A 14,231-nucleotide genomic window follows, 5' to 3' on the forward strand; every position below is an offset into this window, starting at 1 on the left:
GGTTCATATTAATAAGTGAAATAATATTTTTAATTGGCAGCCAATCGACATCCAGCAGCCGTCATCCATCCTGGCGGGGCTGGAGGTGAAAGTGGAGCAGCGAGTAGTCTTCAGACTGGACCTGCCCAACCGGAAAGTGATTTCAGTGAAATCAAAACCCAACAAGACACTGGGAGATGTTCTCAAACCAATACTTCACAAGTATGGAGTCGGGGGATCTGGAGGTCTCTCCGTAACCCTCGGGAGTAATCAACTGGAGTTGACTCAACCTGTGCAGGTATGAATTTTGCCAGATTTATTGTATTAGAATACTTGCGCGAAAGTCTCATTTGTCATATTTTGTCATAATGATATACGGGTTATATCCTCTTTTAAAAATTGTTAACACTAAGGTTTACGCATAGTGAAAAATAGATCAAAGATAAGTGATGAATAACCCTTACTGCAATGTAGATAAAGGTAATTTTTAACTACATACCTACATTTTGAGTTTTGAGATCAGTGTTGACTCACCTACACCTTTGCGATATAACCTCCGACACCTCATTGACTGTATACTCTCTGAATACCAATAGGCAGATCAATGAACGGTTGCCTTACAAAATGTCAAAAACTATGTACATATCAAACCCATGAGAATCTAGCTAAAAGCCTATCATACTTATGGTAATAAACTATTTTTAGTACTGTTCGGTTAAAGCGGATACAGCGGAAAACGCATTTTGAAAATAGCCGATAAACTGGATTATTTGTTAGGTTAACCTAACCAAACCTAACCTAACCCAGCCTAATCTAATCTAAACTAACCCAAACTAACAAATAATCCAGTTTATCGGCTATTTTCAAAATGCGTTTTCCGCTGTATCCGCTTTAACCGAACAGTACCCTATTTTTTTTTCAACAAATAATTCACAAGATTTAATAATGTAACATTCTATATTGAGCATACATAATTCGGAAACACCTCAGTACGTACCTAAAAATATTGTGCCGGGCAGGACTCATACCCGTAATTATATGCAGGTGGTTAATTAGTGTAATGTTTATAAAAGGATAATGAAAGTACATAACATTGATTTAACGTAACAATTGTGTCTTGTTTCCAGGTGGCTGATGGGCAGAGACTTCAAGTAGCTCAGCGTACAACACCAGTACAATATCCGGCTGACGTTGCGAAGTCACTGAACGGAAAACCTAGTGATGAGGTGAATCAAGGCATCAATGGGAACATGACACAGATGAACGGAAGTGCTCCCGGAGCGCCATCTCTTGATGAAATTACTAACCGAGTGTTTGAAGAATTGCTTCAAGGAAAAGCTGAGCGGCATTCAGGCAACACTGAAGAGGAATCAGTTAAGGTATTTAAAAATATTATTTATACAGATGCATAGAATATCAAGTTTTGTTAAATTGAAATGATGTCAAGATGACATGCATACATCAAAATATAATGACAGCTGTGCAAGCTTGAGATATTTAGGTATTGCCACATATTATATTAATTATTTATCTACTTATTATTTATCTAGAATTTGCTTGAACGTGGGAAGAATCAGTCTTTGTCTTATAGTAATAATATAAAGTGAGTGGCTATTGTTCGGCAAAATGAAGCTGTGTCTCTTGCGTATAATGCGCAGTAGTACCTCAATTTTATTATTATTAACTTAACTATGAAACGTTATACCCAGAGCGTTGGAGCGGACCCTTTTTTAAGTTGCTCTGCTCCGGGACCTAATACTTCCTCCGGCTCCGCTCCGGGTAAAAAGTTTTAATAAGTATTACTTATATGTACCTACCTATACAAATATTAAATAAAAATTAAAAATAGATGTAGTTTTAAAATAATCGTCATTTTCATTATTAATTATATTAAACAAAATTTCCGACAGTAAATCGTCTCTCATTATTTGCCTCTTCTGTCAAAAAAGTAAATAAAATTCCTTTCTGAATTCTTCAAATTTAAGCTATGGATTATGACCATCAGCGGAATTTGTCTAGAAACCACAGGTTGCTAGTTGGAATCCCATGTCTGGCAATACTCACATATGGTTTTTTTAATGTAGATGCGTTGTTCTTTTCCAGTCCGACAACTGCAGTTCAGAGCATTCATCGGGAATATTCGGGCGCTTCCTGCGTCGCGATGACCACCGCTCAAAAGGTCTGAAAAAAAAGCCGTCTCCCAACTGCTTGGCCAACCAGGCCATTGTGAGGTCTATGACGCAGTCAGCTTCCAGCGAAGGGGGCTCCAGCTGCTGCACTGAAGAGGGATCTCGGAGACCTATCATCGCTAAGCTCAGAGCTGGAGTGAAGTTGCAGAATGCTGTGGGGATACCCTCCGCCTTGGAAAATACCGGTATGTATGTTTTGCAATCTTTTATGGTTAAAAAAATTAATTACCTATCTGAGGATCTATAAATTATCATTTCTTTTTTTTAACAAATAAGCTGCACTATGAATTAACACACTATTTTAGCTTCCCTTTTATACATAAAGAAAAATTATGTAAAGAGCGGAGTTGTTGCAGTTGCAATTGGCTGTTTTCTGTGAAGAGCGATAACGCATTTATTTATAGGTTAAAGAGTTTGAAATTTTATTTGAACATAGAAAACATGCTTTATAACAAAATGCCATCAAAATCTCATTTTTGGTCAAAAATGCAGTTGACTGGTTTGCAGATTAACCAGTCGATATTCAAATCCTCTATATTTCAAAACACAAACCTCTATTTATAATGTCATTAATAAAATTGATGTATTTATTTTTCCAGAGTTCTTAGAAAATTTAAAACAAATACAGCGAGCTCGCTTAAAAGACAGGACCATCATCACAAATCCTCCACCGGTTTCCAATGGCGATTTTCAAAAAGGCAAAGAAAACACCACCACAAAATTGGACACCAATCAATTCCAGTATTACGATGAGAAAACAGTAGCCAGCGGCGTGCCGGTGGCGGCGACTCGTGCCACACCCACCATTCAGATGACCAATGTCACCAAACCCAGTCCGGCCCCTCGACTTTCGCTGGGCCAAGGGAGCTCGATGAAAACCGATTCAAATGACAATAACTTAGTAAGAAATAGTGTCAACGCCTTACCCAAAACACCAGATATCACTGACACAAGTAATTATACAAGAACGCATCTGAACTCGGATTATTCACCTGCTAAAAGTGGATTCAACAGTTTAGATAATACAGTAATTGAAAACAACTGTAATTTAGATACGACTCTCGTACCTGACAACCGGAAAGGTACACATTACCCCGCTGACGTCGAGAACGATCCGCAAAATGTGAATTCCAAATATCACAGTAACCTGACGCAGGATTATTTAAACAGTTCCACGACGAGCGGCAGCGATCATTTTATGAGAGTGCGAACTTGTGACATTTTGAATTCGAGTTTTCACAGCACGAGCAGTTCGTGCGATAACGATCCCTGCCGACAGAAAGTGACAGACCCGCCTCCATTGCCGCCCAAGCCTAAAGTCCTGCCGATCAAGCCGCCCAATTGGGGACACAATCTTAGCGCCAACGATGAGGCCATCATTAACATGAGGATGCAAGAAGTCAGCCTACCCGAGATAAACGGGAAAGACGCTCCAGCCGACAGAATCAAGAGAACAGTTTACCTTGACCAACCCAGTAGTAGTTTTGTGTAAATATATAAGCTTAGGATAACTTGTATAAATATCTCTAATGATAATCTATTTTATTTAAAGTAATATAAACAATGTTTAGAATTTCATTCAAATTCAGTGAACCATTTTGTTCTGTCTAGAAGAAAGAATCACTACCGAATGCATTTTGTTTGTCATTATATATTTGAGTTTTGGGCCAATTACAGTTTAGTGAAAGTGTAACAATTGAAATTGTGCTGTCAGAAAGTGTCTATTCCAGAGGTAAGGAACCTCTTCATTTTTGAAGGCTCCATTTACTAACTGTAACCAAATAAGGCCGCATTAAAGAATCTTCACTTTAAATGCACACTATTTTGTAAAAATCTAACTACTGTATTTAGGTACTAACTAATTTGTGTGTGTTGCCGATGGTGTGGATTTTCTATTATATATTTCATAATATTTCAAATGGATCTTTCGTAGTCTCAAATAAAGACTTTATAATGTCATCTGCTGAGGACTCAATCGATTCCATCTGTAGTTTTTTTTAGGAGCCTTGAAGTCATTAACTAGATGAGGTTGTCATTGTCAAATCAATAACTCCATACAGCCATGGTGGGGGGTAGTGGGAAGTTTAGGTACATTCTAGAGTTGCATTTGAATTAAATATGTAGCTATGTCTAAATTCATTCATATTCTTGTACGCTAGTGGAGCGTTTTGCAGTGCATGTGTAGTGTGCGTATTGGCTGCCTCAAATAAGATTAAGATCGCCGTTTTTCATGATGAAAGTGCTAGCGCACCTATCTACACCGACATTGAATTTCTGTTCAACAAACGTCAGTGTTTCCAACCGAATGACTGTGAAAAATGTATCATAGCAAATTACATTATAATTTTCCACTAAATAAGTTAAAAAATTCAAAACGAAAAATGTCCTGTATTCTATAGATTTTTTTTATCAAAATACTATATTTTTTACATTTTGTATTAAATAATTATCATATTATAAAAAGATGGCAACACTGTTTCCTGTGAAAATTTTTAAACTATTTGATGTAAAAGTTTAGACAGTTGACGGAGTGTTTTCCACACATTCAATCTAAAGTATGCACAAAACTACTCAGGTGTTAAAACCATAATTAATTAATTAATTAAATTTTAAAAGTCGAAGTGAAGTGCAAGACGAAGTAAAGAAATGTAGACAAAGCATCATGAGCATATCAGGAGGCAAAATAGCTCTTATGACCATTGTGGCTTTCAATCAGAGAGGATTGAATCTTCTTTTACCCTTTGGCATTTTTGTAATATAAATAAGAAAAGACGAACGGAAACGTATTAATAAAAAGGATTTGATGTGCAACACTGCCTTAACAGCCTACGAGGTTTCAGATTCCCCACCCCTAGTCTATTTGATTGTGTTGAATATTTTGTACTTCCCAACTCTACTATGTAACAAATTTTTGTCATTACAAATATACATACAATTAAATTAATGAATCAAACCGGATCTCTAGTACCTACTGTATATATTATAGACATCTGACATATATAAATAAACGTCATATGATTTTTTACAGTGAATTAAATATTGTAATGTTAGGTATTTATTATGTATAATCTCCATGGAAATTCAATAATTCACTACTTCAAAATATAGACTACATATTTTACTATGAGCATATGCATATTCAGATTTTTGAAGAATGTCATTTAAAAGTTCATAGATCACGTCCTGTTAGGTTGTACACCTGACTTGATTTAAAAAGAGAGAAGAATGGTGTCCGCCTCTTAATCTTCTATGTGTGTTAATACTGTTAATCAACGCTTCTTGAAATCGATCATGCATATGTTTACCTCTACTCTATTTTGTTATGAAATTGTATAATTGCAAGTTTATATTTTCTTAAAAGTTTATACTTATACGTATTTGTACAGAGTTATTTTAATATAAACTGTAATTTTACTCAGATGGATCTTCACGATTGCGAATTATCACATATTATATTTGTATATAAGAAATATAAACTCTTCGTATATGATCTGATAATACATTATTATAATAATACACATGTTTCCTCAACCAAACATAATTTACTGACAGATATTTAAACAGATAGCAGAAAGTATTTAATTTATTTTACTTCCAATGTTTATTTTAAGTAATTGAGGCGTCTAATTACAAACTGATAAGTCGACAATTCAATATTACTGGTTAATTACATTTTTCTGCATCAAGCATAACTGGTTGGTTTTAACGTGAGTTTCTATTTTTAAATTAGAAAAATATGGCCATTTCTATATGTTGATTAACCTTTTTCTTAATAAATATATAAACAATAAAATAGGACATAGGTAATAACACAATAATCGTGGGTCCCAGGTTCGAATCCTGGGTCTGGCAAGTACACATACAATGGTTTTTCAATTTGTGTATGAGTCAGAGTATGGACCTAATAGGTTGAGCGAGTGGCTGACATCCATTTCTCGTAAAAACAAAATCTGTTAATACAAACCTCCACACTGTGGAGGCCCATATTATGATCTTATTAGATCGGACATGGTCGAAAAAAAAAACATTTATATCATGTTTCATATATTTTTTTCATATGATTTTGGTGTGTACATAGTGTGAAATTGCACATAGAATATATACCTTCTTATTTTAGTTAGATTTTGGCTGTAAGTGTGACTAGTCAATTTTTGTTATTAGACACCTCAATTCAAGGGTTTTGTTATACGACAATATGAAAAAAAACTATGCATTTAATTATAATATGGTGATGATTGATAGAAAAATAACAGTCATGCAATATGCTGCAATGAGAAATTACAAGGATATTGTAAATGTAAGTAACATTATGTTTGGTTGATGTTTTGCAGTTGAATCCTGATTGTATGACAACCATTTGTCTCCCAACTAAAGAGTATTTTTTAACAGTGCAATATTATAATATTTTCTCGAAGATGTTTAAAATATTCCAGTAGGTTGGGTAGGTTTAACATCTTTCTGTTATCTATGTCTATTCGAAATGAGCTATTGAGTGCTAGTACCGAGATCAGTGATTTAAATGTGTTTGCTAGAGAACTGATAGTCAAATTAGGTACAATGAATTACCTGACCTATTTATCCTGTTACATTTGAACTGTACTTGACATTTTTAATTCATAATACATATATGGATTGGTCAATGGTGTTTTATTTTCAGGATTGAGCAGAGTTTATTCTGTTATTAGAGGTATAAATAAAGCCATTCAGTATAATCCATATTATTATACCACATTAATTTTACTAATGCTTAATAAAATTATAGATGTTTTCACACACTCGTGTTATGACGTCTGTATACCTAATCAGGAGTTAAAATGCAATAAGAGTTTTAAACGATGACTGAAATTATGTAGTGTTCAATTTGCTTTACGTTAAAATTAAATTGTCTTGTAAATATTTCATTGAATGAAAAAAAATGTATTCTTCGGTATTATATTGGTATTTATTGAAACAAGAAAATGATGTGCCTGAAATTTTTTTAATTAAAAAGCAATTGTGATTATTTTGTATGGTTGGTTTTTTACAAAGAATCAATATTTTTATGTTTTAGGAAGATAATATATTTATATAACAAAAAGATTTATCTAATAAAGAATTTAATCAAATTTCTACATTTTTTTTTCTTAATCATTTACTTTACATGCACCACATGTTGAAAATGCAATTCGAAATATTGTATAGAAATTACATGGATGTCAATATAATATCATTACAGCTTTTAACTTCAAAGAGAAAAATTACTTTTTCAAATTTCCATCAGTAAGTTGTAAATGTGGCATCATAAATAATGTGTAGTTATGGTCTCCAGTCATTGTCATTGTATTAATTGGCTTCAGTATTCTGTATATCCATATTTGGATTAAATCTTCAGAATCGGCCTTGAGAATTGAAAATATGATTTTTTTACATGTGGTCCATAATAACTGGTCTACTAGTTAATATAAAAAGGTTGCGCCAATGTTTGTCTCAATAAACTCCCTACAAGTGAAGTGAAGCTATGGGGTGACCAAAAAATAGTACTTTCTAATAAAATTTATTTTCTAATAAATTTACTAATAACATTTAATGTTACTAAATTCAATATGTTTATCAGTTCTTTGGTGGGAAGTATTGCAACTGATATGATGGATATGATAACTTTTTTGATTATGTGTTGGCCACGATATAAACTTAATAATATATTAATAACTTTTTAACCTGAAATTGTCTGAGAACTAAACATACGAAGGATGTTGACATACATATCAACCTACATTTTTATTTCATGTGCTATCCAAAAAACATTACTAATGAATAGTGCTTATTTGTAATGTTTAGGACCTACATATTAAAAATAATAGGTATTGTTTAATTCTAATGCATATTTTTTAAAACGTAGAATTTACTGTCTGCCTATAAAAAGAAAGTGACTTTTTATTGCCTGCGCAACTTCACTTTTATACTAGTGAAACAAGTGGTAGGTAAAGCCAATGGGCGAAATTATATATTATATTAAGAGTGCCTAAAAATAATTATTAACATACAGTCACTAGACACATTATTTTTTTATTAATCCATAGGACTGGCAGCATATAAAAAATGACTGTCACTAGAAAAAGTGTCTGACAGGGCTGCCGACGCAATTAATTATATTGTACTTTTTAAATTTAATTTATAATATATTTTATTTAAGTTTTGTGCATCTAATGCCGGGTCCACACTGGCGCAAAACAATGTCGCGCGACAACCTCGATAAATTTTACGATAATTATCATAATGGCTTAAAATTTTTTACGATAATTATCATACTTATCGTAAAATTTAACGAGGTTGCCGGCAACATGTTGCCAATTTGGACCCGGCATAATATCCACTGTGGTTCACGTAGTGGCATGTACCTGTTTTTCTGGGGTCAACTAATTCAAAAAGTAAACACCCATAATAGAATTTTTCCAGTTTTGGTTGCATTATATTCCAACTCATTTCCGATATTATTAATGGAAATTTCTCGGTGTACATAGTAAACAAACCTACGAATAAAAAAAGACAGTAAGGAACACAGTGATTCATCGCAGTAAAAACTGGCAACCAAAATGGATTATATAATATCCGTACCTATATGGCAGAAGCATATAAGTCATTTTTTCGCATTTTACAGGAGAAGGTTTTTAAGGTTTAAAGAAGTGTCACAAATCAGAATATGATGGAAATTGGATTGTTTAATGTTATTATTATAAAAAAACTAGTATATTTTTAAAATATATTTGATAAAAAAAGAAAATCAAGCAATTCAATGAGTTATTGAGCATTTAATGACATATGAGGTTTTGGCATAAAAATATTTTCAACATTTTGACATATCATTTACAATAATAGATGTTTTATTATAGAAAAACTTATGAAATTAAAACAAGAGCATGGAAATTAAATGAAAACATGATAAAATTAAACTAACAGTGATAATAATATTGGTAAACAGTTGTTTATGAGTATTACTTATAGTATGTATATAAAAAAATTAACAAGTATTTAAATTTATATAAAATGTATGATAAACTGGATCTATCAATGGCAATAAACTGATGAGGTCATCTTTCTTAGATTGATTTATTGGCAGAGGACCGTTATAGTATTGCTTAATGTTAACAATGTTCCTTCTTCCTCTTGTTGTACGTCGTAAATGAAGTTGAAGAAATGGGTCATCTTCATGTAATGAATATTTAAATTTTATTAAACCAAACTCCTCATACCAGAACGATCTAATTTTGTTCCAAACGACATTTTCTCCAACTGTATTAATTTTTCGCTTCACCAGTTGATTAGAAAGAAGTCTTGAATAATTGTAAATTTCATCCTGAGACATCTCTTTACCAATAAAAAATTTCTTGCCCCTTACTGTTCTAACAAACTGATACCAATCATGGGGAATATTAATTTCTATGTTGGAAGTTTTCTTGGCTTTTTCAACACGTGAATGGTCAGTGTCACATGGGCCTGGGAGCAAATATTTATGGTCCATGACCTGGATAGTTGGTGATGTACTTACAAAGAAAGATAGAGCTGCAGTTATTATGTTATTTTTATTTTGTCCCGGACAAGAATCAGAGGATGCAATAACATTTTCAACAGTTGGACTTAAGGTATTCAGAAGACTTATCACACAAAACGCTATTTCGTTGGCTCCTCTTGCAGCTATTCCCTCGTGCCACATATAACATGAGGTTTGGTTCGATGTGCAATTTCTTATGGTCAAATTATATGTGTACAATTGTCTTTTATAGTACACTATACTTGAGTTAAGAGAAGGCGTTGGCAAACACTGCTGCAGATCGAATGCTAAAAAAGCAATTTTACCTTCAGATTGGAGAGCTTTGGTCTTATCGTTTTTTTTTTAATTCATAGCCTTCATCTGCCACTTGCAAACTTGTGGGTTTCCAATATTTGTTTTATTTGTAAATCTGTAGCACATTTTAATTGAATATTGTATGTATCACAAGTTTTTCATGTGTTTTTGTAAAGTACTTTAAATTTATATCCGGCGTTTTTAAAAATGAAGCATACATACTATATGATACAGGAATCATATTTTTTCTGTTTTCATATAACAATACATTTCAAACATTTTGGATATGTTTAGCTGCCCAGACAGGTATTCTTTGGATGTGCGACGACGTGAATAATGACTTTCATGTTTAGGAAAGCTTTCTATGTGTGCAGTAACTTCGTCCCGTTCGTTTGTTTTCTTGTTTATGGGTAGTGTTTTCCACGGTTATCATTACCTTGTTGTTTTTATTTAATAAAAACAACGATACAATGCAGTTCCACCATGAATTGACAGTAAACAAAATAAAAGAAATTATCATTACCAATAAATCCAAAGACATGTTGAAACATTTTTTTGCAAACTTTATATTCCAGTCCCTCTGTATTGCTAATTTTATAAATTCAATAAAGACAGCTGCCAAAAATGCAGAATACCATAGATAAGTCTGCGCATGTGTAATTTTATAATATGCCAAAAGCGTATATGTCAGACATATATGCTTTTGCCTTGTTAGAGTTTGAAATTTTATATTATGCAAAAACGTATATGTCAGAGATATATGCTTTTGGCTTATTAGAGCTTGACATTTTATGACATGTATTGTTTTTCCAAGTCGTTTTACGAGAAATCTATAGGTTTTAGAGATATATGCTTTTGCCATAACATAAAGTAGGCATTTTTTGATATATTGGCATTCAAATCTCAAAATCGCCAAAACACGACTTATATGCTTCTGCCATATTGGTACGGATATATTCCATCGTATTATTTTCTCTAAATCATAAAGATACTATAATAGTATTTGAGTATCAACCTATGTTCAATTTGAATTGGGTTATAATAATAATATACCCGTAGATATATCAATAGTATGTTTGCCACGATATCCACCCAAGTTATCAGTATGTACTTGCACAGGTTTGATTAAAAACTATGATGAAATTAACATTTTACAAATATTATATTATTTTGACAGCCCTGTTTTCTGATCAGTGGACATGTGCAAGTGGTGTTTATCAAATAATAATGTAAGATTGTCCACAATAATAATAATGTAGAAGGTCGACAATAGTAATAATACTAATAATAATGTTTTTTTTTTAAATAAAATCTCTGATGATTAGTGATTTTTGCCAAAAGATCGATTTAAATTAACGTGTGTAGGACGCCAAATTATATTTGAATACCGAGCTCTTCAGCCGCCCCTTAAAGCTGGTGTGATATATATTATTACCAAGTACATTTAATATTTTCGGATAGAAGCAGTTTATAGCCCGAAATCATTCATTTTTGTATCTTATTATATATTTTTCTTATATCATATAAAACTTTATCATATTAACTAAAGAAATCCAGATAATTGAGGCCTGGTTAACCAAGTTTCGACTGTAATATGATAATTTCCACATTAATGCGTGACCGGGATGAGGTGAGTAAGTTGATTTAGCTGTTTACCACTATTATTATAATCAAGATACTCTTGAACGGGTAACGTTACTCCAATCAGTAAATAAAACTCAATAAAAGCTAAATGCATCTTTATTTTAATCAATCATAAACAATAAACATTAGATTGTAAATGCTATACAAAAATGTTCATAAAAACTATAACTATTATTAAAACTATGTAGCCGCCACAGTCGGCTTGCTTTCACTAGGCAACTCAGCTGGAGGATTTTTTTCTTCCAATTCCTTTGTCAGTCCTGATGTGGAGATACCGACATCCACGCGTTCTTCGGGCTTACTATAAGTCCTCCGAGAGGGCTCAATTGGTGGCATCCAATCTGGAATAATTTTGTTATGCAATCTCCACGATCCGTACATGTTAGCGAGATGCTTTTCAAATACCACATACTCCAAAACGTCCTTGGCGATTATCTCACTGCCGTGCATGAGTCTTCCAAACCTGTCGTAAATGGCCAACAGTTGCTGGGTGTGAAACCGAACTGTGATTTGCGAAAATACATTATCTTTCGTTATCAACTCGGTGCAGCGAGCGTGGACCACCCTGGGCGGCTCGAGGGATTTCAAAAACTTCCAATGGATGGTTTTATCAAGTACATTGTACAACATCTCAGGATAACAACGTTCCGTGACAACTTCTCTCAGTTTATATTTATCTTTCTCTGCTAGATATGTGTGCGCTCGAATGTAGATATCTTGGGCTTCGTGAGTGAACTGCGGAACGGCGAATTCCTCTTCAAAACTGCGAATCTTTCTGATGGCCATCATAGACTTTGATTTCTTTTCTATCAATTCCATTTTTTGTTTGGCACCGGTCACACTCACGATGGACATTTTTCCGTCACCTTCCGGAGGTACGTATGCCTCAAATATATTTCCCGTGCAAGAAACGTAAAATGATCTTTCGACCCACGGTCTGGGAGGTAGCAATCCTTGCTCTTTCATCTTGCTGCGGATTCTTTCGGGCGTAATCTCCTCTTGTGGTTCATGGAAATCAAATAATTTGACTTTGGCAACTTTTTCCCGACGGAGTTGTTTCCATTTAGGGGTCCAGTGTTTTGTATGCCTGTATCTCACTATGTCTAGATTGGTAGATTGCTGGACTGCATTGCACAGAAAACCCAATTGTGGTGACTGCATGTAAATAAAAAACAATAATAATTAATGTTCAATAAACTAACAGTGTCTGTTCTCGATTCCATTAGCTAAGGGTAATAAAGCGCATTTCGGAACGTAAAATACGAAAATCATTGATAACCTATGTCATGCTAATAAAATGGAGTATAATATTCTAAGGGTCTTTTTACTGGTTCTCCGCCACCGGCCGCCGTCATCTGTCAGTGAGCGCAGTGTTGCCAACCGAGCTATAATTATAGTACATTTTGATTCGCGTACTATTCGAAAAGTTACATTTTCGTCCGCGTACTATTAAAAAAGTATAGTACGTCAAAAATACCACAATTAAAAAAAATGCTATTTTTTTATAGTACTTATTCCACTTTAATTAATATATTAGGACCGGTTTCGTCCGCCTCAGTGGGACATTTTCAACGTTGAAAATGTCCCACTGAGGCGGACGAAACCGGTCCTAATATATTAATTAAAGTGGAATAAGTAGTACCTACTATAATTTTTGCCGAAATACTATAATGGCTTGGACCGCGTACTATAATTCGATGACAAAAAGATAGCTAAAATTCAAAATGGCGACTGACAGATTACGATGACGGAGAACCAGTAAAAAGCACCTATTCTAATGTTGTTCTCTGTGTCGACATGTAATAGCATTATTATTGATATTAAATTCTTGATGTCAAATTTTGACAGCCCATTTTTTGGTTATGAGACTAAAGGAAGGGATTGAAATTTGGATTATAATTTGGTCCGTGCTACAATTAATTTCTAGACAATCAAATACCAACCAATGAATATTTAAGTCCTATTCGAAGAGCAGCACAATTAGCCATGCTTCTTCCCGTGTTTTTATGGTTTATTTGGGTTTATTTGGGTTTATTCAAATCACAATCGAATTACTTTTCTTGGCGAAGTCTAGAAGGAAAATATTGCCATATGCATGATCATATATTATGTTTGCCATTCCATAGAAAGCAAATCTAATCAAAATTAAAATAATTTTGGTTAACATTTTGTTTTGCTTTTCCTTATCGATACACAAACAGCTATAAAACACTCAAAACAGGTGTCTTGAGAAATAGGATCATATTTCCGTATGTATAATCTTTAATAAACTTCAAAGCTGATAGGTATTTGTGTGGAATGCTTTGGTTGGATGTTTATTCATAGAGCATTATATTATTATTTAAAAACAGATGGGCGTTGGTGCAGTTTGATTATAAATTTAACCATCTCAATAAATATTTGATAATATTTTTGCTGCATGCATATTCAATACCTACCTAGGTAGTTGATAATTTATTAAAGCTGTGCAGTGCATTAAATGAATTTTGTTTGTAACGTCTAAGTGTAGAGATGCGATAAATTGTTAATATAATATAATATAAAATAATGTCATATTATTTATCAGCGCTATTGTAAAATAGAATTACTAACTCTGC

General features: G+C 33.3%; 2 protein-coding genes across 3 annotated transcripts in view; one reads left to right on the forward strand and one right to left on the reverse strand.

Moving 5' to 3' along the window:
- The window catches only part of loco (regulator of G protein signaling family member locomotion defects), a 170,040-nt gene extending 165,516 nt beyond the window's left edge, over window positions 1–4,524 (forward strand). Inside the window, exons 9-12 of the mRNA XM_085956325.1 lie at window positions 41–277; window positions 1,107–1,358; window positions 2,083–2,353; window positions 2,768–4,524. Coding sequence (XP_085812451.1) covers window positions 41–277; window positions 1,107–1,358; window positions 2,083–2,353; window positions 2,768–3,660 — 1,653 coding nt within the window. The 3' untranslated portion in view covers window positions 3,661–4,524. The remainder of the gene's footprint in view (window positions 1–40; window positions 278–1,106; window positions 1,359–2,082; window positions 2,354–2,767) is intronic.
- Window positions 4,525–11,714: 7,190 nt separating this feature from the next.
- mRpL45 (mitochondrial ribosomal protein L45) lies at window positions 11,715–13,711 on the reverse strand. Of its 2 annotated transcripts, none has more exons than XM_085956339.1 (2): window positions 13,578–13,711; window positions 11,715–12,789 (listed from the first exon to the last, which is right to left on the reverse strand). In XM_085956339.1, exons 1-2 carry the CDS (start codon window positions 13,620–13,622, stop codon window positions 11,815–11,817), a joined length of 1,020 nt encoding a protein of 339 aa, XP_085812465.1. In that variant the 5' UTR covers window positions 13,623–13,711; the 3' UTR covers window positions 11,715–11,814. The 2 variants fall into 2 exon arrangements, with proteins under 2 accessions (XP_085812465.1, XP_085812466.1); XM_085956340.1 differs by having other exon boundaries at window positions 11,715–12,946; window positions 13,404–13,711.
- Between the last annotated feature and the right edge of the window lie 520 nt (window positions 13,712–14,231).

This window comes from Rhyacophila brunnea, unplaced genomic scaffold, assembly GCF_057557595.1.
Source record: "Rhyacophila brunnea isolate RB1 unplaced genomic scaffold, BYU_Rbru_1.0 scaffold_6, whole genome shotgun sequence".
Taxonomy (NCBI): domain Eukaryota; kingdom Metazoa; phylum Arthropoda; class Insecta; order Trichoptera; family Rhyacophilidae; genus Rhyacophila; species Rhyacophila brunnea.

What these genes read in the sequence shown, in the direction of transcription:
- mRpL45 (XM_085956339.1), bottom strand. Translation starts at nt 13,622, where the DNA reads ATGGCTAATTGTGCTGCTCTTCGAATAGGACTTAAATATTCATTG. An exon ending in TAGGACTTAAATATTCATTG is followed by an intron (nt 12,790 to 13,577) that starts GTTGGTATTTGA and finishes ATTTACATGCAG; the next exon opens with TCACCACAATTGGGTTTTCT.